A 25,357-nucleotide genomic window follows, 5' to 3' on the forward strand; every position below is an offset into this window, starting at 1 on the left:
TTAATTTGCATTTCTCTAATCAGTAGAGATCTAGAGAATTTTGTCATATGAGTATAGATAGATTTGGTTACTTTATCTGAAAACTGCCTAGTAATATCCTTTGACCACTTATCAATTGAGGAATTCCTTGTATTTTTATAAATTTGATTCTGTTTTCTTTATATTGGAGCAATGAGGCCTTTATCATAAACATTTGTTGTAAAAAATATTTCCCAGCTTTCTGCTTGCCTTCTAATCTTAATTGTGTTGGTTTTGTTTGTGCAAAATCTTTTAAATTTAATATAATCAAAGTAATCCATTTTACATTTCGTAATGTTCTCTTATTATGCATTCTTTGCTTCTCCATAGATCTGACAGTTAAAAAAACTGTTCTTTACTCTCATGGTTTGCTTAGGGTATCACTATTAATGTTTAAATTGTGTATCCATTTTGACCTTATTTTGGTATATGATGTAAGATGTTGGTCTTAGTTTTTGCCATATTTTCCATTTTTCCCCAGAAGTTTTTGTCAAATAGTTCTTATCCCGGAATGTGGGATCGCTGGGTTTATCAAACATTATTATGGTCATTGACGATTGTGTCTTGTGTGCCTAATCTCTTCTACTGATTCACCATTCTGTTTCTTTGTATCAGATACTTTGATGGTTAACATGTTATAATATAGTTTAGATATCTGATATTGCTAGGCCACATTCCTTTGATATTTCCTCCATTAATTCCTTTGATATTCTTGACCTTTTGTTCTTAAATGAATTTTGTTGTTCTAGCTCTGTCAAATAATTTTTAGAAGTTTCATTGATATGACACTGAATAAGGAAATGATTTTAGGCAGAATTGTCATATTTATTATATTGCCTTGTACTACCCATGAGTACTTGATGTTTTTACCGTCATTTAAATGTGACTTTATTTGCAAAGTGTTTTATAATAGTGTTTTAATTGTGTTCGTATAGTTTCTGAGTTTGTCTTGGCATTTGATACTCAAGTGTTTTATATTATCTACAATTATTTTAAATGGAGTTTGTTTCAATGTTTTCTTGCTGTTGATTTATGTGCATTTATTTTATATCCTGCAACTTTGCTAAAGTTGTTAATTATTTCAAGTAATTTTTATTTGATTCCCTAGGTTTTTATTAGGATGTCATCCTATTATGTACAAAGAGTTTCTTCATTGCATATCCAAATTCCTTCAATTTCTTTTTCTTCTCTTATTGCTGTAACTAACATTCCTAGTACTGTATTGAATAATAGTGGTGATAATGGACATCCTTGCTTCATTCCTGGTCTTCTTGGGAAGTCCTCTGGCTTATTCCCATTATAGATAATGATAGTTTTAAATGAGTATTGGTGATTTATTTTAAGGAAAACTTCATATATTCCTTTGCTCTGTAATATTTTCAAAGGCAATGGGGGTTGTGTTTTGTTAGAAGTTTTACATTTATTGGTTTTCTGTTTGGTTTTGTTATTGATATGATTAATCTTATGATGATAGTTTTCCTACACTCCTGGGATAAATCCCATCTAAATATTAATGTATGATCCTTGTGATATATTACTATAATCTCTAATATTTTATTTAACATTTTTGTATCAGCATTTGTAAAGGGCAGAACTCTGGAGAAGTATACTTGAAACAAGGTGTTAACTCAGAGGAATTGATAATACAATGGTTATCTAGTTTAGCATGGTGACTGTGTGATTGATTTAGTGGAATTAATATAATGATTCTCTAGTTTACATGTATTTAATACTTAGTATAGTTCTACAAGTTTGACATCTATTCTACAAGATTGACACCTATGATGATGTACTTGTAATAGAGTATATAAGACTAAATCAATCATACTGAACTAGAGAACTATTAATCATCATGCTAAATTAGATAACCATTGTCTTATCAATTCCTCTGAGTTAATACCTTGTTTCAAGTATACTTCTCCAGAGTTCTGCCCTTTACAAGCATTCATTAGGGAAATTGCTCTATAATTTTCTATAGTTTTGGCTCTTGGTTAAATATCACCACCATGTTTATGCCATAAAATGAGTTTGGTAGGACTCATTTTTCACCTCTTCTTTATTGAATTAATTTTTTATTGCATTATGATTTGAAAATGATGCATTTAATATTTCTTCCTTTCTACATTTAATTTTGACGTTTTTGTACCCTAATATATGATTAGTTTTTGGATAGGTGCCATGTATAACTGAGAAAAAGGAATGTTCTTTTCTATTCTCAGTTTTTTCCAGAGGTCTGTCATTTCTAACTTTTCAAAAATTCTTTTTTTCCTCCTTAACTTCTTTCTTACTTGTTTTGTGGTTGAAATTTTCTGTTTATGAGAGGATAAAGGTGAGAGCTTCCATTAGTACAGTTTTGCTCTGTATTCCTGCCTATTACTTATTTAACTTCTCCTTTAAGAATTTGTATGCTATATTATTTAGTACCCATATATTTAGTATTGATATTACTTCATTCTCTATGGTACCTTTTAGCAAGTGTTAGTTTCCTTCATTGTCTTTTTAACTTAGATCTATTTTTGCTTTTGCTTTGTCTGAAATTTTTATTGCTACTTCTCACTTTTATTATTATTATTATTATTATTACTTCAGTTAAAGCATGATAGATTCTGTCTGCTCTAGCTCCTTGCCTTTATTCTGTTGTGTCTTTCTCCTTCAGGTGTGTTTCTTGTAAACAATATATATATGATTTTGGTTTTTAAACCACTTTGCTATCTTTTTTTATTGTATGGGAGAGTTCATCCCATTCACGTTATAATTACTATGTATTTCTTTTCATCTCATTTTTCTTCCTGTTTATCCTCTCTCCTCTTTCATCCTTTCCCTTTTTACCAGTGTTTTACTTCTGATCACCACTTCATCCAATCTGCCCTTACTTTTGCCAGTCCTCTCATCTCTTTTTTTCAAGTAATTTATGTTTATTTAAAAAATATTTTCAATAGCATTTTATTTTCCATATATATATAAATTTTATTTTATAATAACTTTATATTGACAGAATCCATGCCAGGGTAATTTTTTTACAACATTATTCCTTGCACTCGCTTCTGTTCCGATTTTTCCCCTCCCTCCCTTCACCCCCTCCCCTAGATGGCAAGCAGTCCTATATATGTTAGATATGTTGCAGTATATCCTAGATACAATATATGTTTGCAGAACCGAACAGTTCTCTTGTTGCACAGGGAGAATTGGATTCACAAGGTAAAAATAACTCGGGAAGAAAAATAAAAATGCAAATAGTTCACATTCGTTTCCCAGTGTTCTTTCTTTGGGTGTAGCTGCTTCTGTCCATCATTTATCAATTGAAACTCAGTTAGGTCTCTTTGTCAAAGAAATCCACTTCCATCAGAATACACCCTCATACAATATCGTTGTCGAAGTGTATAATGATCTCCTGGTTCTGCTCATTTCACTTAGCATCAATTCATGTAAGTCTCTCCAAGTCTCTCTGTATTCATCCTGCTGGTCATTTCTTACAGAACAATAATCATATATATTTTTTCAATATTAACTTTTTAGCTTTTAAAAAAATATATGCATAGTTTTCAACATTCATCCCTGCAAAACCTTGTATTCCAAATTTTTTCTCCCTTCCTTCGCCATACCCCCTCTCTAATACAGCAAGTAATCCAATCTGTTAAACACGTGCAATTCTTCTATACATTTACACAATTATCATGATGTAGAAGAAAAATCAGATAAAAAAGGAAAGAAAATAAAAAAACCCAAAAAGCAAGCAAATAACAACAAAGATGAAAATACTGTGTGATGATCCACATTCAGTCCTCACGGTTCTCTGGATGCAGATGGCTCTCTTTATCACAAGTCTATTGAAATTGGCAGAATCACCTCCTTGTTGAAAAGAGCTACATCCATCAGAATTGATCATTATATAATTCTGTTGTTGCCTTGTACAATAATTTCTTGATTCTAGCCACTTAGCATCAGGTCATATAAGTCTCTCTAGACCTTTCTGAAATCATCTTGTTGATCTTTTTTTTTTTTTTTTTTTTTTTAACAGAACAATAACATTTCATTTTATTCATATACAGTAATTTATCCAGCCATTCCCCATCTGATAAGCATCCACTCAATTTTCAGTTCCTTGCCACTATAAAAAGGGCTGCTACAAACATTTTTTTTTACATGTAGGTCTTTTTTCCTTTTTTATGATCTCTTTGGGATACAGAATCAGTAGAGACACTGCTAGATCAAAGGGTATGCACAGTTTCAACATTAGTTTTTGTAAGACTTTTTATTCCAAATTTTCTCCCCTCCCTTCCTCACCTTCCTTCTCCCCAAGAACACACTAATCTGATATAGTCCAACACCCCCTCCCTTTTTTTTACCCCTTCCCTTACTATTTCACTGTAGAGTAAAATAGATTTTTATATCCAACTGATTGTGTGTGATACTTCCTCTTTGATGCAGTTCTGATGAGAGTAAGATTTAAATGATGTCCCATCACTCACCCTGTTACCTTCCCCTCCACTGTAATAGGTCTCTCAAGCCTCTTTATGTGATAATTTACCCCAATCTATCTCTCCTTTTCTTTTTGCTTCCAGTGTAATATTCTTTCTTGCCCCTTGATTTTTCAAGAAATTTATAAGTTTATTTTTAAAAATTTTCAATAGTATTTTATTTTCCAAATATGTGTGTGTGTGTGTGTGTGTGTGTGTGTGTGTGTGTGTGTGTGTATGTATATACATATATATATGGAAGTGGCTTGGTATGGTGGTCAGTAGTAATGAATTTGGTTTAAATCAGGCCTTTTATAACTTACTATCTGTGTGAACAATAGATAGCAAAGTGGTTTAAAAACCAAAATCCTATATATGTGTGTAATATGTATATCTATACACACCCACATACAGAAAAAGAGAGAGTGAGAGTGAGAGAGAGTATTTGGACCTGCTTCCTCTGTCTGTGTATACTCATTCTAACTGTAATAATATTGATCACAGGTTTTTTTTTTTTTTTTCCCCAATTCCAAGTATTATCTTCACATGTAGGGTTGTAAACATTTAGCCAGAAAGAGCTGTTTTGTTCAATGTAAGTTTTCTGAGGTTAGAGAAGTTAATGTAGTGCAACATTGCCAGCTAGTGGTGATAGACACTAATAATTATTGCTTGTAAGCTTTCTGGTTTGGACTTTACAGGGCCCTCCAGTAGAAAAGAATAATTGAATAATTTATATGTTGAAATATTCTCTATATAATACTATATGAAATCTATATTTATTAAACTAGATTTTGTTTTTCCTTTTAATGTTCTTGACATTATTACATCCTACCGGGAGAGGGCTGTGCTAATGAATAGGACAAACAACAGGTCTGTGGAGGAGTAAACTATTCCTGGGAGAGAGTAGTAGAATCAGGACACAAGTACTTCTAAATCAGGAGGCGAGGCTATCAATAAGTACTAGTTTTCTTTGGGAATTCAAAAATGCAAGAAATTAAACTGAGGCAAGAAACTAGTTGTTGTGATAGCAAGAAATTCAGGGTAAATGAATGAGTAACTGAATCAAGTAGAAAATTAAGGCAGTCCCTTCTTTCAAAGAATTCACTCTTAAATGGGGAGAAAATACATATGCATATTTCAGCTTCAAATCAGAAGAAAACATCTCAAGGTCCTTAACTGTACTTTGGGAAAGCAGATGGTATTTAGCTGCTTTCCACTGATAAAATCATATCTATTGGCTCAGCAATATATATATATATTTACCTCTTTTCTGGGATCCTTCATATATAATTTATAGTTCAAAAAATTTATAGTTCAGAATAAGGTTCCTTGTAAAACTTTTTATTATTATATGCAGATTAGTCAGGAAGTTTTTTAGGAGCTCAGAGTCTAATAGAGAAGACAGCAAGAAGCAAATGTATACAATTTTACACACACGTATATAAACATACATATATTTGGATGTGAATATATATATAATATAAATGGTAAACTGGAAATAATCAACAGAAGGAAGACAGTAACATTTAGGATCAGGAAAAGCTTCTGGTAATAGGTGAGATTTTAATTAGGACTTGAGGGAAGCCAGAGAAACAAGGAGTGAAGATGAAGAGGCAGAGAATTACAGGAATAGGGGACAATAAGAGAAAATGCAGAGTTTAGAGGTGGAGCATCTTATAGAAAGAACTGCAAGGAGGGCATTGTTAGTAGATTACATACAATGTGGGATGAGAATAATGTGTAAGGAGACTGGAAGATGAGAGGGGGATAGTTATAAAGAGTTTAAAACACTAAACAGAGGGGTTTTTTTGGAGGTGATGGTGCCCCTTGAATTTATTGAAGTCACATTTAGGAAGATAAAATTTGACAGTTGAGTGGAGGATGGACTGGAGTGGGGAGAGACTCGTGGCAGAGAGACCGCTAGGAAGTTACTACGGTAGTGCCGACACAAAGGGTCTGGGCCATGCTGGTGGCAGTGCCAGAAGTCTACTGCTCTTATTGAGAAGTGGGAGATGTGCTGCAATAGCCCATTGAAGTCACAACTGGTCCCAACACCGATGAGTGTGATATTTTCCAGTATTCTTTTCTTTACTGTTATTGTACTTACCATATAAGTAGTCATCCTGTTCTATTTTGTTTTGTATCTGTTCATCAAAGTCTTACCAAGTTTTTCTGAATTCTTAGTATAGTTTCTTAAAACACAATGATACTGTTCATAGAGGGTAATTTTTTCAGCCTTTCCCTAGTTGACAGTTATCCATTTTGCTTCTAGTTCTTTGCTACTCCAAAATACAAATAAATACTATAAATAAATTTGTATATTTTGAATTTTGCCCTATGTTTTTGACCTTGGATTATGTGCCTTGTAATAAGATATTGATATATTTCAAGAATTTCTTCAAAGGAGAATGGATATATACACACACACGTGTCTGTGTGTATATCTACATATATATGTTATATGTATATTTTGTTAATTCATATATTTCTTAGAAACTCTGCTTTTTATCATATATGTATCCTAAATATATTCTGTTTTTTTTATTCTGGATACATTGTTGTTTTCTTGTACTGTTTTTTAAAAAAAATTTAGAAGAATCCATTTTGTTACTAGTGATGTATTATTTGCTTCATAAAATTATTATCTTCATTTGGTAGAAATAAGGAATAATGGTGTCATCTCAGATTTTGAATGTTAAAAATTATTGGATTATTAATCAGTTAGATTTAATAAAAAATAATATGTGGTTAGAGGAATGGTCTCAATTAATTTTTCATCTGACTGTTACTTAGTTTTCTTAAAAAAATTTTAAAATTAAAATATGATTCTTTTCTCCAGAAGTTTATAAAGTGTCTTGGGGAAGCATTGTAATGTGTTAAAATTCATGTCTTGAATGGGCAATGATTCTAGGAGTGTCATTTAACTTTCCTCAGGTACAGAATGGTTATGATAAAAAATTTCATGTCCTTCACAGGACTTTTGTGGGAAAAGGACTTTGTAAACCCTGGCATATTATATACATATGAGTCATTATCATAATCTTTGGGTTTTTTTATTCACAAACTATACCCTTTTGGTTCTATTTCTGTATCTTCATATTTTAAAATCTGATAAGGAAAATTCCTTTTTTTTCCCCCTTGATGTTTTTGACCTGTTTCTTCTTCCTAGTTCATTGAAAAAAAACTATGTGTATGAACTTCCCTATTTGTGTTTTGATGTTACATTATGTTTATGTATTAATTGGGGAAAGATGATGAAGGCTCAAATCTTCTTCAGAGTACAAAAATGGCTTGTTTCAAAAGTACTTTTATTCAGGATCAGAATTATTTTTTAATATCAATAAGGAAAGCAACAGTAAGGTTGGCTCAAAAGGGAGCAGATAGATAAAATGCTTTTAAGTTGATCAAAGAAAGGTAAGATGAAAGAAGTAGATGTCAAATTTCATTTTAAAGCATAGAATGAATCAAGAATTGGAATATTTTGAAAGAAGACAGGGATAAATTATAGAGGATTAACGAGAAACTGGCATAACCAATATTACTTTTCAAAATGATGAATTTTGTTCTCACAAAACAAATAAAATATAATCAAACAGTTAAAGACAATGCATAAAACTGATTGCAAATTGTATTTGTGATGATTCATTTTCATTATTTTCTGATAAAAAAATGAAAAACGACATAATAATCCTAAAAGGAAGTACCATTTGTGTCCACTGCATTAAATAATAGTTTTATTGATGTTTTAATGCTTTAATTACATATTTGCAAGGTGCTTTTTTGGCTTTTGCTTTCTTTATTCTGATTATTTTGTATATCTTCCCAAAATTCTTTGAATTCTTCTTTCCTTATATACATTAATACTCTTATTATAATTATGTTCCATAACCTAATTAAACACTCTGCAATAATTGGGTACATAGTTTGTTTCTATCTTTTTTCTATCATAGGTAATGCTGCTAGATGAATATTTTTATATACACACTAATTCTTATTTCTTGCCTATAGCCTTATAAGGTTATAAACATAATACCAACAATTGCACAGATAATTTTTCCTCATAGTTGAAATTTTGGAATTATAAAATATGTTTAATTTCAGATATCTGTTAGGATTTAAAGAGGGGATTGGCATGGTCAAAATCATGGATAAAGGTTGCATAGAGATAAGACCATATAGGAAATAGGTGGGTTTTGGAGAAATAACAGATTTAAAAGAAAATGACAAAAGCTAAATAAGACAGTAGATTCAGGGTGGAAAATTGCATGATAACTGAAAGACCACTAGATAGGAGGCTCAGAGATCTGGGTTTAGTCTGGCTTTAGTACTCATTATGTTGTAACTTTGAGCAAGTGATTTACTCTAACTAGCCCTATCTTTTTGGAAGTGGCTTGGTATGGTGGTCAGTAGTAATGAATTTGGTTTAAATCAGGCCTTTTATAACTTACTATCTGTGTGAACTTAGGAAATTCATTTTCTCAAATGTTCAGTTTTCTCATCTCTGAAATAAAATATGATTAAAGATACCATTTCCAAATTCTATTATCCTTTATATTTTTGTTATAAAATGATAAGATACAAGTAGATGACATCTAAGAGAATATGTGGATAGCCTTCTTTTTAGAATTTTTTTTATTTGTGATTATGACAAAATCATATAATCATTATAACAAAATCATATATATTTGGTGTCAACTTTCATCTTGTTCTTTTTGAGATTTTATTGTTGTTGTTATTTTCCAGCCATATCAGAAGCAGGGAAGGCAAAACAGAAATTGGTTCAAGACTTCTTTAAAGAAGAATATACTTTGAACTCTGCCATTGGTATGTATACTGTACATTGTCATAAAGCAGAATTGAGAAATAAGATGCATATCTAACTTTAAAAATTAAATTATGATACCATACTTTATAAATCCTAGAATTTTATTTTAAAAAGTACTTGTTCACTTGGAAGTATCTGGCTTAATATAATGCACTGAGAATTTTTAGTAACTATGTGTTCAATTGGATAGTGTAAAGAACAAGTAAAATCTGAGGTCTCTTTTTATGGTACATAGAGATCATTTTATATTCCTATAGTGCTTTAAGTTTTATTAAGTACAAGCATCATTATTCTTATTTTGACATAATGAGGAACTTGCATACATGAATATATTGTTTCACTGACACACATATTCAGGTAAAATGTGTTTTAAAAATCAATTCAAAAAGCATAAATAGAACACTGTTAACCTACAGAGAAAGTGAATGGTAGTCATGGTTCTCCAATCCTTCCTTATAAAGTTTCTATTGTATGTTGATCTTGCAGTGATTAGTAGATGTTAACAAAAAGAGTAATAAGTAATATACTCCTAATATTTTTTATGAAATAATATGGATTGATTAATAATATCCATTTAAAAAAATCATTCTTGTTGACTGCTCCTTTAATTTTCTTCATTTATATTGTAAATATTTGTGCTTTGAATTTGTTTCCATGTGTTTTTGCCAAAAACCTGAAGCTTTTAAATATTGAAATTAATTATAACTATATTTCTTATAGGTACTTGTAAGAAGCCTTTTGTTTCACTTATTCATGGAGTTACAATGGGTGGAGTAAGTAAAATGTTTTATTGCATTAATTGAGTCATAGGTTTCTGTTATATACCAAAGCCAAGACAAAAGTTCTTTTTTTTTCTTTTTCAACTTAATATTTTATTTTTTTCTCAATTACATGCAAAATTGTTTTAACATTCTTTTTTTCAAATTTTGAGTTTTCAAATTTATTTTGTTTTTTATCTCTTTGGGATACAGACCTAATAGTAATATTGCTTGTTCCAATTGTATGCATGGTTTTATAGCCCAAGGCTTCTTAAATTTTTTCCTTTTTGCCAAAGAATCGTTTATATTACCCCAGGTATATACGTATATAAGTTAGGTGTATAAATCAAACACTTAGTGGTAATAAATCATAATTTTACAACCTCCTCATTCATTTCTAAGACCCTATATGGGGTCATGAATGACAATTTAAGCAGCTAGGTTATAGTCTTTTGGGTATAGTTCCACATGATTGAATCAGTATATAATTTCATCAACAGTGCATTAGTGTATTAATTTTCCCACATCTTTCCCAATATTTGTTGTTTTTCTTTTTTTTCTCATATTAACTAATCTGAAAGATGTGTGGCTGTAGCTCATAGTTGCTTTAATTTGCATTTCTCTTCTTTTTAAATAATTATAACTTTTTATTGACAGAGCCCATGCCTGGGTAATTTATTACATTATCCCTTGCACTCACTTCTGTTTCGACTTTTCCCCTCTTTCCCTCTACCCCCTCCCCCAGATTGCAAGTGGTCCTATACATGTTAAATATAGTAAATCCTAGATACAATATATGTGTGCAGAACCGAACAGTTCTCTTGTTGCACAGGAAGAATTGGATTCAGAAGGTATAAATAACCCGGGAAGAAAAACAAAAATGCAAATAGTTCACATTCATTTCCCAGTATTCCTTCTCTGCGTGTAGCTGCTTCTGTCCATCATTGATCAATTGAAACCGAGTTAGATCTTTGTCAAAGAAATCCACTTTCATCAGAATACATCCTCATACAGTATCATTGTTGAAGTATATAATGATCTTTGGAACTATGCTCAAAAAGTTATCAAACTGTGCATACCCTTTGATCCAGCAGTGTTTCTACTAGGCTTATACCCCAAAGAGATACTAAAGAAGGGAAAGGGACCTGTATGTGCCAAAATGTTTGTGGCAGCCCTGTTTGTAGTGGCTAGAAACTGGAAAATGAAAGGATGCCCATCAATTGGAGAATGGTTGAGTAAATTGTGGTATATGAATGTTATGGAATATTACTGTTCTGTAAGGAATGACCAGCAGGATGAATACAGAGAGGACTGGCGAGACTTACATGAACTGATGCTAAGTGAAATGAGCAGAACCAGGAGATCATTATATACCTCAATAACGATACTGTTTGAGGATGTATTCTGATGGAAGTGGATCTCTTAGATAAAGAGAGCTAATTCAGTGTCAATTGATCAAGGATGGACAGAAGCAGCTACACCCAAAGAAAGAACACTGGGAAATGAATATAAACTGCTTGCATTTTTGTTTTTCTTCCCGGGTTATTTCTACCTTCTGAATTCAATTCTCCTGTGCAACAAGAAAACTGTTCAGTTCTGCAAACATATATTGTATCTAGGATATACTGTAACCTATTCAACATGTAAAGGACTGCTTGCCATCTAGGGGAGAGGGTGGAGGGAGGGAGGGGAAAAATCGGAACAGAAGTGAATGCAAGGGATAATGCTGTAAAAAAAAAAAAATTACCCTGGCATGGGTTCTATCAATAAAAAGTTATTAAAAAAAAAAAAAGAAGTATATAATGATCTCCTGGTTCTGCTCATTTCACTTAGCATCAGTTCATGTAAGTCTCCCCAGTCCTCTCTGTATTCATCCTGCTGGTCATTTCTTAAAAAACAATAATATTCCATAACATTCATATACCACAATTTACCCAGCCATTCTCCAATTGATGGGCATCCATTCATTTTCCAGCTTCTAGCCACTACAAACAGGGCTGCCACAAACATTTTGGCACATACAGGTCCCTTTCCCTTCTTTATGATCTCTTTGGGGTATAAGCCCAGTAGAAACACTGCTGGATCAAAGGGTATGCACAGTTTGATAACTTTTTGAGCACAGTTCCAAATTGCTCTCCAGAATGGCTGGATGTGTTCACAACTCTACCAACAAGGCATCCGTGTCCCAGTTTTCCCATATCCCCTCCAAACATTCCACATTATCTTTCCCTGTCATTCTAGCCAATCTGACAGGTGTGTAGTGGTATCTCAGAGTTGTCTTAATTTGCATTTCTCTGATCAATAGTGATTTGGAACATTCTTTCATATGAATGGAAATAGTTTCAATTTCATCATCTGAAAATTGTGTATTCATATCCTTTGACCATTTATCAATTGGAGAATGGCTTGATTTTTTTTATAAATTAGAGTCAATTCTCTATATATTTTAGAAATGAGAATTTGCATTTCTCTTCTCAGTAGTGATTTAGAGCTTTTTTTTTTCAATTTGACTATAGATAGCTTTGATTATTTTGTTTGAAAATTGCCTGTTCATATCCTTTGACCATTTGTCAATTGAGGAATGACTCTTAATTTTTTATAAATGTGCCTCAGTTCTCTACATATTTGAAAGGTGAGGTCTTTATCAGAGAAACTTGCTAGAAAATTTTTTTCACAGTAATGATTACCAATTATGTATTTCCCTCCTATTTTCCCCCTGTTTATGTAGCTCTCTTTCTCTCTTTCTACCTTGTTCATTTTTTTTTTCTCTGAAAGATTACACTCAGTTTTGTTGGGTACATGATTCTTGGTTGTAATTCTCTTTTGCCCTCTGGAACATCACATTCCAAGGCCTTTTATCCTTTAACATAGAAACGGCTAAAACTTGTGTTATCCTGATTTTGGCTCCACAATATTTGAATTGTTCCCTTTTCACTATTTGCAGCATTTTCTTTTTAATCTGGGAGATTTGGGCTATAATATTCTTTGAGACTTTTCATTTTAGATTCTATTTCAATTTTTATTTTAGCCTCTAGTTCTAAAATATCCATTTGACTAGTTCTGCTTTTCAAAGAATTCTTCTCATCACTGGATTTTTGTTCCTTTTTTTTTTTTTTTTTTTTTACCCATATGGCCTATTCTTCTTCTTCTTTTTTTTAAGGTGTTATTTTAAAATAATTCAGTATTTTTGTGCCTTTTTTTTTTTTAACCAAGAATTGAGATCATCTTTTTTCCATGTTTTTTTTTTTTTTTTTTTTGTAGCATTCTCATTTCTCTTTCCAAATTTTTAAAATCTTTTAAGTTCTTCCATGGCCCTAGGGCCAATTTTTATTTTTCTTTGAGACGTTGGATGTAGGAATTTTAGCTCTGTTGTCTTCTGAATTTGTGTTTTGATCTTCCCTAACATCAGAGTAACTTTTATAGTCAGCATCTTTTTCTGCCTGTTAGTTCATTTTCAAGTTTGTTTGTTTGTTTTTGCTGAGGCAATTGGGGTTAATGCTAGGAAGCATTAAGTATTTGAAGCCTGATTTGAACTCAGGTCCTCCTGACTTCAGGGCTGGTACTCTATTCACTGCACAACCTAGCTGCCCCTTCAAGTTTGTTTCTTAACTTTTAACACTGTACTAAAGTGGGGCTCTGCTTCCAGAGCAAAGGGAGCACCATCTCAATGCTCAGGGTTTTTGTGCAGCTGTTTTCAGTAATTCTGGGAACCTATAAGTTTTTGCTTCTTCTAAGATGGTATGATCTAGGAAGAGGTGTGTTCACTACTCTCCTGGCCTGTGCTCTTGGTCTGTGAATGACACAAGCTCTCTTCTATTATAGAGCTGAGACTAGGGTGCCCACTCCCCTGCAGCCACAAGCTCTGCTGGTACTCCTCTTTGCCCTGGCATCTGAGCCCTGTCCTGCAACCCCAGTCCAAGTGTGGGCACTGTAATAGCGTCCTGTCCTTGGTACCAGCAAAGGGACCTTGTAATATCCTTCTCACTGCTCTCTGGCCCCCTGTGAACTGAGAGGTCCAGAAACTAGTGCTGCTACTGATTCAGTCACCCCAGGGACTCCTTCTGGTTTGCAAGAACTGGTCCATGCTGGTGTGACCTCTGCTGGACTGTGCTTCATTCTCACCTGGTTCCTTCTGATCTAAGTTTTCGTGGGCTGGAGAATTGTTTCACTCTATCCTTTTGTGAATTCTGCCACTCTAGAATTTGTTTTAAGACATTATTATTTAGAGGAGTTTGGGGGAGAGCTCGGGCATGTCTCTGGAGAAAAGGCAAAGAATCTTTCTTGGTTCTGTCTTCCCAAATATCCTTTTAAAAGAAAAATGTGATAATAATTCAAGTACAACAGAGTATTGGATATTTATACTATATGAAGCCCAGCCAAAAAAAGTGACTTTTGGGTAGAATTTAGATATAGTAAATGAATCACAGACATAGCTTAGCAGACTGCCTTGTATACCAAATGTAGGCTCCTAGTTTCATATGTCTTCTGTATTCTGAGCTTTAGCCATGGTCCTGTTATTCAGAAGTATTCATTGAGTATTATATGTAGAACACTTGTTTTATTTGCTTCCTAGGACTTTCTCCCTTCAATTCCCAGTCTCTGATTGTTGCACTTCCTTACTTTTTTGCCATCCTATTGTTGGCCCTGTGTTGATCACTTTATATACTGTTTTCTTCTCTTACTATCTTATTTTCTTAGTTTATTCTTATTCATGTCTTGTCAAACTCCAAAGTTGAATTATATTCACCATACACCATTTCCAGTATGCTGAAGGAAGCCATAATTGTATTTATGAAATCCACTTCTAAATTATGGTTTTTAATCTTAACCAGGCTGTTGCATAACAATCCTTTTTAATCTTGGCTAATTAGTAGTATATCTCCACTATGGCTATCTAAAACCTCTTTTCCCAAACTCCCTACATCCTTTCCCTCCATTCCTTTAGCTGAGGAACTCTCCTATTTATTGATAAAATAAAGGCTATCTATTCCCTCTGCTGAATATAGTATATTCAGCACTACTTCCTTTCTCTTCCCTTTCAGCTACTTATGATTGTGCAGTCAGTATCTGTCATTCTTGAGGTGTGGGGGAGGGAGAGTATTCCAGCAGTCTCTGCAAAAATGTTATCTCCTGCTGGACCCTTGCAGAAACCTTCAATATATCTTTGCTCATTGTGGGCAGAGGTTGTAGGGGAGAGGTACTGAGTGAGCACTTTATTGATCAGCATTTTTTGATATTAATTTTATTAAGGATTTTAGCCCACACAAGTTTTTTTTTTTGTGGTTCAAACTATAAGTACTCTGCATCTCTTGTTTAATTCCCTTTTTTTTTTTTGGAGAGATGAAATGGTTTAGAGAAAATGACTAATTTGCCATTTTTCTTGTTATCCATATTTCTATAGTCCTTAATGTCTGTATTTAAAACTTAGTCTTATGTTATTTATACATCTACTATGCAAGCAAGCCCTTTTTTAGGTTGAATATCTTTTAGAAAGAAATTTATGATACTACTGACATTTCAAATAATTCATGTTGATGGTCAATCAGTTGATTGATATGGGTATTTCTTCCTTTTGAATTGATCATCATTCCTCCCTGACGTCTTATTTTGGACAATTCTTCTTTTTCCAAAAATCTCCCATAGAAGCTAAAGCAAACAAACTACATACTTTCTTTTAGGTATTTTAATATTTAATATGTAACAACATATTTTTGAAGAACTGTTGTTATTTCATTATCTTTGATGTCTTTTATGCCATTTCTTGAAAGCAAATCATTTTTACATTTAAGTCCTTGGATCACATGTACTTTTAATTCTTCTGAGATTGAGGTAGTAATGCTTCAATTCTTCAAGATCTGTGATTTAGTCAATTCAGGTACTCCTTTTACTGATGCAAATGGCAACCTCTCCATAACTTAGCAGTCAGTCTTTGAGACTATCTACTCATTGTGTTAATAATTATAGTAAATAGCATTAATTAATGAAAAAAGAAAAGCAGTTATTGAGAATTTACTGTGTTTAAAGCACATACTGATGAGATAGATAAAAACGAAAGATCAGTTAGATGGAAGGCTTCCATGGTCCTTAGGATACAGGAGTAAAATAAATGGTAATGTAGTTTCTTTAATGTTATTTCCATTGATTAGATCATATTCTGATGAACTATTTGATATGGTGAACTATTTGAATACTTACTTTGGTGATTAATACTTAGGTGGCAAGAATTTTATTTTATTTTATTTTTTTTGGTCTTTAGAAGCTGTAGCTGCAGTTACTAGGCTGCATCTGCATCTGAGTTGAGTCCTGGGATGATGACTATTGGGGCTAAGTTGGAAGCAGGACTGGTTGTCTGGGGCCAAAGTACCACTCCCAAGACTCATAGGTCTTAACCATGAAGTAACTGTTCAGCTGGTAATGGTGGTGATGAAGAACTTGTTAAGTTACTTCTCCACAGTCATTGCATTCCTCATAATGATGGCTGTAAGGCCTGGGCTGGAAGCTGGATCAGTGGTCAGGCCAGTAGAGGTCAAGGTGGAAGTGGTGGTTCAGCTTGCCCAGTACTTCGCCTATCCTGACTCTTCCTTAGGTTGCCTTCTTGCTTACAAAGTACCTAAGAGTTAATAACCTTATTAAAAATTTGGAATTATCTTTTTTACATGTAATTTAAGTATGTATTTTGGGAGACTTTATTGTAATTTACTTGAGAGTCTATTTCAAGGAGTTTTAGTGCTTTTAATCAACATTTAATGAGTCTATACTCTAAGCCAGACACTGTGTGAGACATTGGAGATACAAAGATGAAAGAAAGCAGCCCTTGCTGCTGAAGAGTTAGGAGTTAGGTTGTAAAATGTAGCCTTGACTTATGGGTTAGCATTCTGTTATTCAGTGTCTGTGTGTTTTTTCCCCAGGTAGGATTTTTGAACTATAAGTAATCATTTTGTATAAATTTCTTATATATTTCCTCTGAAGAAGGAAGACTGGTGATATGAGTGAGGGCTAACCTTTCCAAAGAAAAAGCATAATGGACCTAGGTCAGAATTTACTGGAGAAGTAATTTTTTTTTTTTTTATCTTAATCTGGCTTTGAATCAATAAGACAAAACAAAGGTCCTTTTTAAAGGCCTAATAAAAATTAGATATAGGTTTATTATTAGGAAAATGTGAATTAACCAGTAGATGGGGTCATAGAGCTTAATTTTGGCCATGCATGATTTTATTTTATTTTCCAGAATTGAGATTGATTTTTAAAATTGATTTTGGTTTGTAATTTCTCCTCCTGTTACATTTTACGTAATATGTTGAGATGTCTGAAAGGCATTTGGAGATGGGAGATTGGAGAGCAGCAGAGAGATTGGGGCAGGATAAGTAGATTTGAGAATCATCAGCATCAAGAAAGGGTATATGGTGTGATAAAGGAGGATGAGTGCCTCTGGTTTAAGGGCTGGCTGAGCTCTGTTTAGGGCTGCTTATCTACCTTTGGAGGCTACCCAGCACTCAGGTCTCACTTGTGGCTCTAAGGAGCTGTATCATGTAAACCATCTCTGCAGATGGGTCAGACCAGGTTGATTGTTACTGTTCCAGGAGGTGTCTGCTCCAAGTGTGTGGTAGACACGTGGTAAAGGTAGACTTCCCCTAGTGGAACAAGGGGATGGTTGAGAACAATTTGTTCCAGTGGCCATGAAGGTGGCTGAAGCAGGCTCTGTGAAGCTGCATCTTGCACTATGTCTTGGCTTTTGCCTTGCCATTGGACTTTGATAACTTTGATAACTTGAAGATTTTGTGCAGTTTTATCTCACTTAACTCTAATTCACCAAGGAATCAAGACATCACCTCTTGATATCATTGGCTCTCTTCAAAATCAAAAGACAAACACCAATAACATAAGAAATTAAATCCAAGGCAGCTCAGTGGCACAGTGGATAGAGCACTAGTCCTGAAGTCAAGAGGATCTGAGTTCAAATGTGATCTCAGACACTTAACTATTTTTCTAATTGTGTGACCCTGGGCAAGTCACTTAACCCCAATTGTCTCAGGAGGAAAAAAGAAATTACATCCTTGGGAACTGATGAGATCACCAAGTGGTAGAGAAGGAGAAAAGGCATGGGACAAAACCTTGAATGACTTCTGCAGTTAGAAGATATATTCTGTAGGAGGATCCCACATAAGAGACAGAGAAGAAGGGGTCTGATGGAGAAGCAGGAGAGAATAGTGTCCTGAAACCTAGAGAGAATCAAGAAGACTGACAATGTCAAAGGTTATAAAGAGGTTCCTGTTAATGTTCCATTATTTTCATGTACCCCATTTGTTTATCCATTCCCCAACTGATGGGTATCTATTTTATTTCCAATTCTTTGCTATTACAAAAAGTGCAACTCTAAATATTTTGGAGTACATAAGGCCTTTCTTCTTATCAATGACTTTCTTAGATTATAAGCCCAGTAAAGGAATGTTGGCTAATAAGGCCAGTAAGATGTTATAGTTGCTGCCCTTCCTTCCTGCCTCCCTCCTTTTTCCAGTGGCACCTCAAGATTCTTTCGCTTGTTTTTTGTTTCATTTCTCTCTAGTCTCCTTGCTCTCTTTGCTACCTCTTGCCCTTTGCTCTCTTTCCCTTTCTTTTTTTGGGGGGCAAATGGTATGGACATTTTACTCCTTTTATTTACATAGTTAAATATTGTTTTCCAAAATGGATGTGCCAATTCATAGTCACACTAATAATAGCATCAATAACAATGGGAGACTTCCGGTTAAGATGGCGGAGAGGAGGCTCACAGCTGCATAAGCTCCACGCTTTCTCTCACTATCCACTTCATTACAAGCCTCTGAATCAATGCTTGACTGAAAAAAACCCACATATAGTTACCAAGAGAAGCCATCCTTGAGATCCGCCAAGAAAGGTCTGTCTTTACTGGAGGGCTGGGGCGGTTTTAGATCGGGCGCAGGCTGAGGGCAGCGGCAGTGAGAGCACGGGAGCAGACTGGAGAGGGGGTGGGGAGTGATTGCAGCCGTCTCTGCGGGAGAGCTTTGCTACAGGTTTGGATACTTTGCTCCGGCAGCAAGTCAGCAGCCCAGCAGAGAAGCTAAAAACACCGGGGCTGAAGAATACAACCCCAAACAGCTGGAGTCTCTCGGGACCTGGCTGCCCCTCCTTCCCCCCCCACAGTGACTCAGCACGCTCTGGGCTCAGGCGCACACAGTCCTGCTAGTGCCTCACTGCTGCCCCCTGCAGTCTGTAGAGGAAGCTCGATAACACACCCAGCCCCCCCCCCCCAAAGAAAGACTCCAGTTTTTTCTGTTTTTCTTTGGTAGTTTGTCTTTGATTATTAGACAGAATGAGCAAGAAGCTGAAGAGGACTTTAACCCTTGACAGCTTCTATACAGATAGAGAGCAGACTCTAAATCCTGAGGAGACTAAAAACAGGCAGTCCCCAGGTGAATCCCCAAAGGAGGAGATCATCTGTTCCTCAGCACAGATGAACCTCATAGAAGTGATTAAAAAGGCTCTCACAAGGGAGCTAGAAGAAAAATGGGAAAAGGAGAGGGAGGCTTGGCAAAAGAGCCTGGAGAAGTCAGTTAAAGAGAGAGTGGATAAAGAAGTAAAATCCTTGAAAAATAGGATTAGTGAACTGGAAACAGAAAACAGCTCTCTAAAAAACAAAATTGGCGAAATGGAAAAAAATTCCACAGAACAAAAGAACTCAATTGGACAATTAGAAAAAGATTTTAAAAAAGTGAGTGAAGAGAATACTTCACTGAAAATCAGAATTGAACAAGTGGAATTGAATGACTCGAGGAGACAAGAAGAATCAGTCAAGCAAATCCAAAAAAATCAAACAATGGAGAAAAATGTGAAATACCTTCTGGGGAAGACAACAGACCTGGAAAACAGATCCAGGAGAGATAATCTGAGAATCATTGGACTCCCAGAAAAACATGATGAAAAAAAGAGCCTGGACACTATTTTCCAGGAAATTATCAAAGAGAACTGCCCAGAAGTCATAGACACAGAGGGTAAAATAGACATTAAAAGGATTCATCGATCACCCACTGAAAGGGATCCTAAAATCAAAACACCAAGGAATATAGTGGCAAATGCCAGAACCCTCAGATGAAGGAAAAAATATTGCAAGCAGCCAGAAAAACCCAATTCAAGTATCAAGGAGCCACAATAAGGATCACCCAGGATCTGGCAGCATCCACACTAAAAGATCGAAGGGCCTGGAATATGATATTCCGAAAGGCTAAGGAACTTGGTATGCAACCAAAAATAACTTACCCAGCGAGAATGAGCATCTTTTTCCAGGAAGAAGATGGACATTCAACGAAGTAAGCGAATTTCATCTATTTCTGATGAAAAAACCAGAACTTAACAAAAAGTTTGATCTACAAATATAGAACTCAAGAGAAATCTAAAAAGGTAAAGATTAATCTTGGGAACTATATTTTGACTATATATATGTATAAAGAATACATGTATACCTTGTTCTAGAAATTGATGTGGAAAGGACATTGTACCAGAAAAAGGATAAAGTGGGGGTAGTACATCTCATGAAGAGGCATAGGAAACCTATTATATCTGAGAGAAAGAATGGAGGGGGATGAATATAGTGGGTATCTTACTGCCTTCAGAATTGGCTTTAAGTGAAAAATCTTAAGACATATTCAATCTATGGTGAAACTTCTCCCATCTCATTGAAAAGTGAGAAGGGAAAAGTGAAAAGGGAAGGAATAAGCTAAGCGGAAGGGAATACGGGAACTGGGAGGGAAAGGGGTAAGATAGGGGGAGGAACTCTAAGGCGGGGGGAGGGATACTAAAAAGGGAGGGCTGTGAGAAGCAAGTGGTGCTCACAAGCTTAATACTGGGAAGGGGGGGAAAGGGGAAAGAAGGGAGAAAAGCATAAACCGGGGTTAACAAGATGGCAAGTAATACAGAATTGGTCATTCTAACCATAAACGTGAACGGGGTAAACTCCCCCATAAAGAGGAAGCGGTTAGCAGAATGGATTAAAAGCCAGAATCCTACAATATGTTGTTTACAGGAAACACACCTGAAGCGGGGAGATACATGCAGGTTAAAGGTAAAAGGTTGGAGCAAAATCTACTATGCTTCAGGTGAAGTCAAAAAAGCAGGGGTAGCCATCCTGATCTCAGATCAAGCTAAAGCAAAAATTGATCTAATTAAAAGAGATAAGGAAGGACACTATATCTTGCTAAAGGGTAGCATGGATAATGAAGCACTATCTATATTAAACATATATGCACCAAGTGGGGTAGCATCTAAATTCTTAAAAGAGAAACTAAGAGAGCTGCAAGAAGAAATAGACAGTAAAACTATAATAGTGGGAGATCTTAACCTTGCACTCTCAGAATTAGATAAATCAAACCACAAAATAAATAAGAAAGAAGTCAAAGAGGTAAATAGAATACTAGAAAAGTTAGATATGATAGATCTCTGGAGAAGACAGAAAGGAATACACTTTCTTTTCAGCAGTTCATGGAACCTATATAAAAATTGACCATATATTAGGACATAAAAACCTCAAACTCAAATGTAGTAAGGCAGAAATAGTAAATGCATCCTTTTCAGACCACGATGCAATGAAAATTACATTCAACAAAAAACCAGGGGGAAGTAGACCAAAAAATAATTGGAAACTAAATAATCTCATACTAAAGAATGATTGGGTGAAACAGCAAATCATAGACATAATTAATAACTTCACCCAAGAAAACGATAATAATGAGACATCATACCAAAATGTATAGATGCAGCCAAAGCGGTAATAAGGGGAAATTTCATATCTCTAGAGGCCTATTTGTATAAAATAGAGAAAGAGAAGGTCAATGAATTGGGTTTGCAATTAAAAATGCTAGAAAAGGAACAAATTAAAACCCCCAGTCAAATACTAAACTTGAAATTCTAAAAATAAAAGGTGAGATCAATAAAATTGAAAGTAAAAAAACTATTGAATTGATTAATAAAACTAAGAGTTGGTTCTATGAAAAAACCAACAAAATAGACAAACCCTTAGTAAATCTGATTAAAAAAAGGAAAGAGGAAAATCAAATTGTTAGTCTTAAAAATGAAAAGGGAGAACTCACCACTAACGAAGAGGAAATTAGAGCAATAATTAGGAGTTACTTTGCCCAACTTTATGCCAATAAATTCGACAACTTAAATGAAATAGAAAAATACCTCCAAAAATACAGCTTGCCCAAACTAACAGAGGAAGAAGTAAATATCCTAAACAGTCCCATCTCAGAAAAAGAAATAGAACAAACTATCAATCAACTCCCTAAGAAAAAATCCCCAGGACCAGATGGATTTACATGTGAATTCTACCAAACATTTAAAGAACAATTAACTCCAATGTTATTTAAACTATTTGAAAAAATAGGGATTGAAGGAGTCCTACCAAACTCCTTTTAAGACACAGACATGGTACTGATACCTAAACCAGGTAGGCTGAAAACAGAGAAAGAAAATTATAGACCAATCTCCCTAATGAATATTGATGCTAAAATCTTAAATAAAATATTAGCAAAAAGATTACAGAAAATCGTCACCAGGATAATACACTATGACCAAGTAGGATTTATACCAGGAATGCAGGGCTGGTTCAATATTAGGAAAACTATTAGCATAATTGACTATATCAATAACCAAACAAACAAAAACCACATGATCATCTCAATAGATGCAGAAAAAGCATTTGATAAAATCCAACATCCATTCCTAATAAAAACACTTGAGAGCATAGGAATAAATGGACTTTTCCTTAAAATAGTCAGGAGCATATATTTAAAACCATCAGTAAGCATCATATGCAATGGGGAAAAACTGGAACCTTTCCCAGTAAGATCTGGAGTGAAGCAAGATTGCCCACTATCACCATTATTATTTAATATCGTATTAGAAACACTAGCCTCGGCAATAAGAGTCGAGAAAGATATTAGAGGAATTAGAGTAGGCAATGAGGGAACCAAACTGTCACTCTTTGCAGATGATATGATGGTATACCTAGAGAACCCCAGAGATTCTACCAAAAAGCTATTGGAAATAATTCATAATTTTAGCAAAGTAGCTGGCTACAAAATAAATCCCCATAAATCCTCAGCATTTTTATACATCACCAACAAAACCCAACAGCAAGAGATACAAAGAGAAATTCCATTCAGAATAACTGTTGATACCATAAAATATTTGGGAATCTATCTACCAAAGGAAAGTCAGGAATTATATGAGCAAAATTATAAAAAAGTCTCCACACAAATAAAGTCAGACTTAAATAATTGGAAAAATATTAAGTGCTCTTGGATCGGCCGAGCGAACATAATAAAGATGACAATACTCCCTAAACTAATCTATTTATTTAGTGCTATACCAATCAGACTTCCAAGAAAATATTTTATTGATCTAGAAAAAATAACAACAAAATTCATATGGAACAATAAAAAGTCGAGAATCTCAAGGGAATTAATGAAAAAAAAAATCAAATGAAGGTGGCCTAGCTGTACCTGATCTAAAATTATATTATAAAGCAGCAGTCACCAAAACCATTTGGTATTGGCTAAGAAATAGATTAGTGGATCAGTGGAAAAGGCTAGGCTCACAAGACAGAATAGTCAATTATAGAAATCTAGTGTTTGACAAACCCAAAGCCCCTAACTTCTGGGAAAAGAATTCATTATTTGATAAAAACTGCTGGGATAATTGGAAATTAGTATGGCAGAAATTAGGCATGGACCCACACTTAACACCATATACCAAGATAAGATCAAAATGGGTCTATGACCTAGGCATAAAGAACGAGATTATAAATAAATTAGAGGAACATAGAATAGTTTATCTCTCAGACTTGTGGAGGAGAAAGAAATTTGTGACCAAAGATGAACTAGAGACCATTACTGATCACAAAATAGAAAATTTCAATTACATCAAATTAAAAAGCCTTTGTACAAATAAAACTAATGCAAACAAGATTAGAAGGGAAGCAACAAACTGGGAAAACATTTTCACAGTTAAAGGTTCTGATAAAAGCCTCATTTCCAAAATATATAGAGAACTGACTCAAATTTATAAGAAATCAAGCCATTCTCCAATTGATAAATGGTCAAAGGATATGAACAGACAATTTTCAGAGGATGAAATTGAAACTATTGCCACTCATATGAAAGAATGTTCCAAATCATTATTGATCAGAGAAATGCAAATTAAGACAACTCTGAGATACCACTACACACCTGTCAGATTGGCTAAGATGACAGGAAAAAATAATGATGAATGTTGGAGGGGATGCGGGAAAACTGGGACACTGATGCATTGTTGGTGGAGTTGTGAACGAATCCAACCATTCTGGAGAGCAATCTGGAATTATGCCCAAAAAATTATCAAATTGTGCATACCCTTTGATCCAGCAGTGTTTCTATTGGGCTTATATCCCAAAGAAATACTAAAGAAGGGAAAGGGACCTGTATGTGCCAAAATGTTTGTAGCAGCCCTATTTGTAGTGGCTAGAAACTGGAAAATGAATGGATGCCCATCAATTGGAGAATGGCTGAGTAAATTGTGGTATATGAATGTTATGGAATATTACTGTTCTGTAAGAAATGACCAGCAGGATGAATACAGAGAGGACTGGCGAGACTTACATGAACTGATGCTAAGTGAAATGAGCAGAACCAGGAGATCATTATACACTTCGACAACGATATTGTATGAGGACATATTTTGATGGAAGTGGATTTCTTTGACAAAGAGACCTGAGTTTCAATTGATAAATGACGGACAAAAGCAGCTACACCCAAAAAAAGAACACTGGGAAACGAATGTGAACTATCTGCATTTTTGTTTTTCTTCCCGGGTTATTTATACCTTCTGAATCCAATTCTCCCTATGCAACAAGAGAACTGTTCGGTTCTGCAAACATATATTGTATCTAGGATATACTGCAACATATCCAACATATAAAGGACTGCTTGCCATCTAGGGGAGGAGGTGGAGGGAGGGAGGGGAAAAAAAAATCGGAACAGAAACGAGTGTCAATATAAAGTAATTATTAAATAAAAAATTAAAAAAAAAACTAATAAAAAAAATAACAATGGGAATAGCAATAATAGTAGTATTTATGTAGTCCAAAATGTGGTGGGTACTGTGCTAAACACTTTATAAATATTCCTTCAGGGACAGCTAGTTGGTACAGTGGATAGAGCACCAGCTCTGAAGTCAGGAGGACCCGAGTTCAAATCTGGCCTCAGACACTTAACTTCCTACCTGTGTGACCCTGGGCAAGTCACTTAATC

The 25,357-nt window shown here is 34.5% G+C and overlaps 1 protein-coding gene across 1 annotated transcript in view; it reads left to right on the forward strand.

Moving 5' to 3' along the window:
* HIBCH (3-hydroxyisobutyryl-CoA hydrolase) overlaps positions 1–25,357 on the forward strand; it is a 103,324-nt gene that overhangs the window by 20,269 nt on the left and 57,698 nt on the right. The window contains exons 5-6 of the mRNA XM_051986009.1: positions 9,219–9,299; positions 10,021–10,073. Coding sequence (XP_051841969.1) covers positions 9,219–9,299; positions 10,021–10,073 — 134 coding nt within the window. The remainder of the gene's footprint in view (positions 1–9,218; positions 9,300–10,020; positions 10,074–25,357) is intronic.

The sequence above is a fragment of the Antechinus flavipes genome, chromosome 3, assembly GCF_016432865.1.
Source record: "Antechinus flavipes isolate AdamAnt ecotype Samford, QLD, Australia chromosome 3, AdamAnt_v2, whole genome shotgun sequence".
Lineage (NCBI taxonomy): Eukaryota > Metazoa > Chordata > Mammalia > Dasyuromorphia > Dasyuridae > Antechinus > Antechinus flavipes.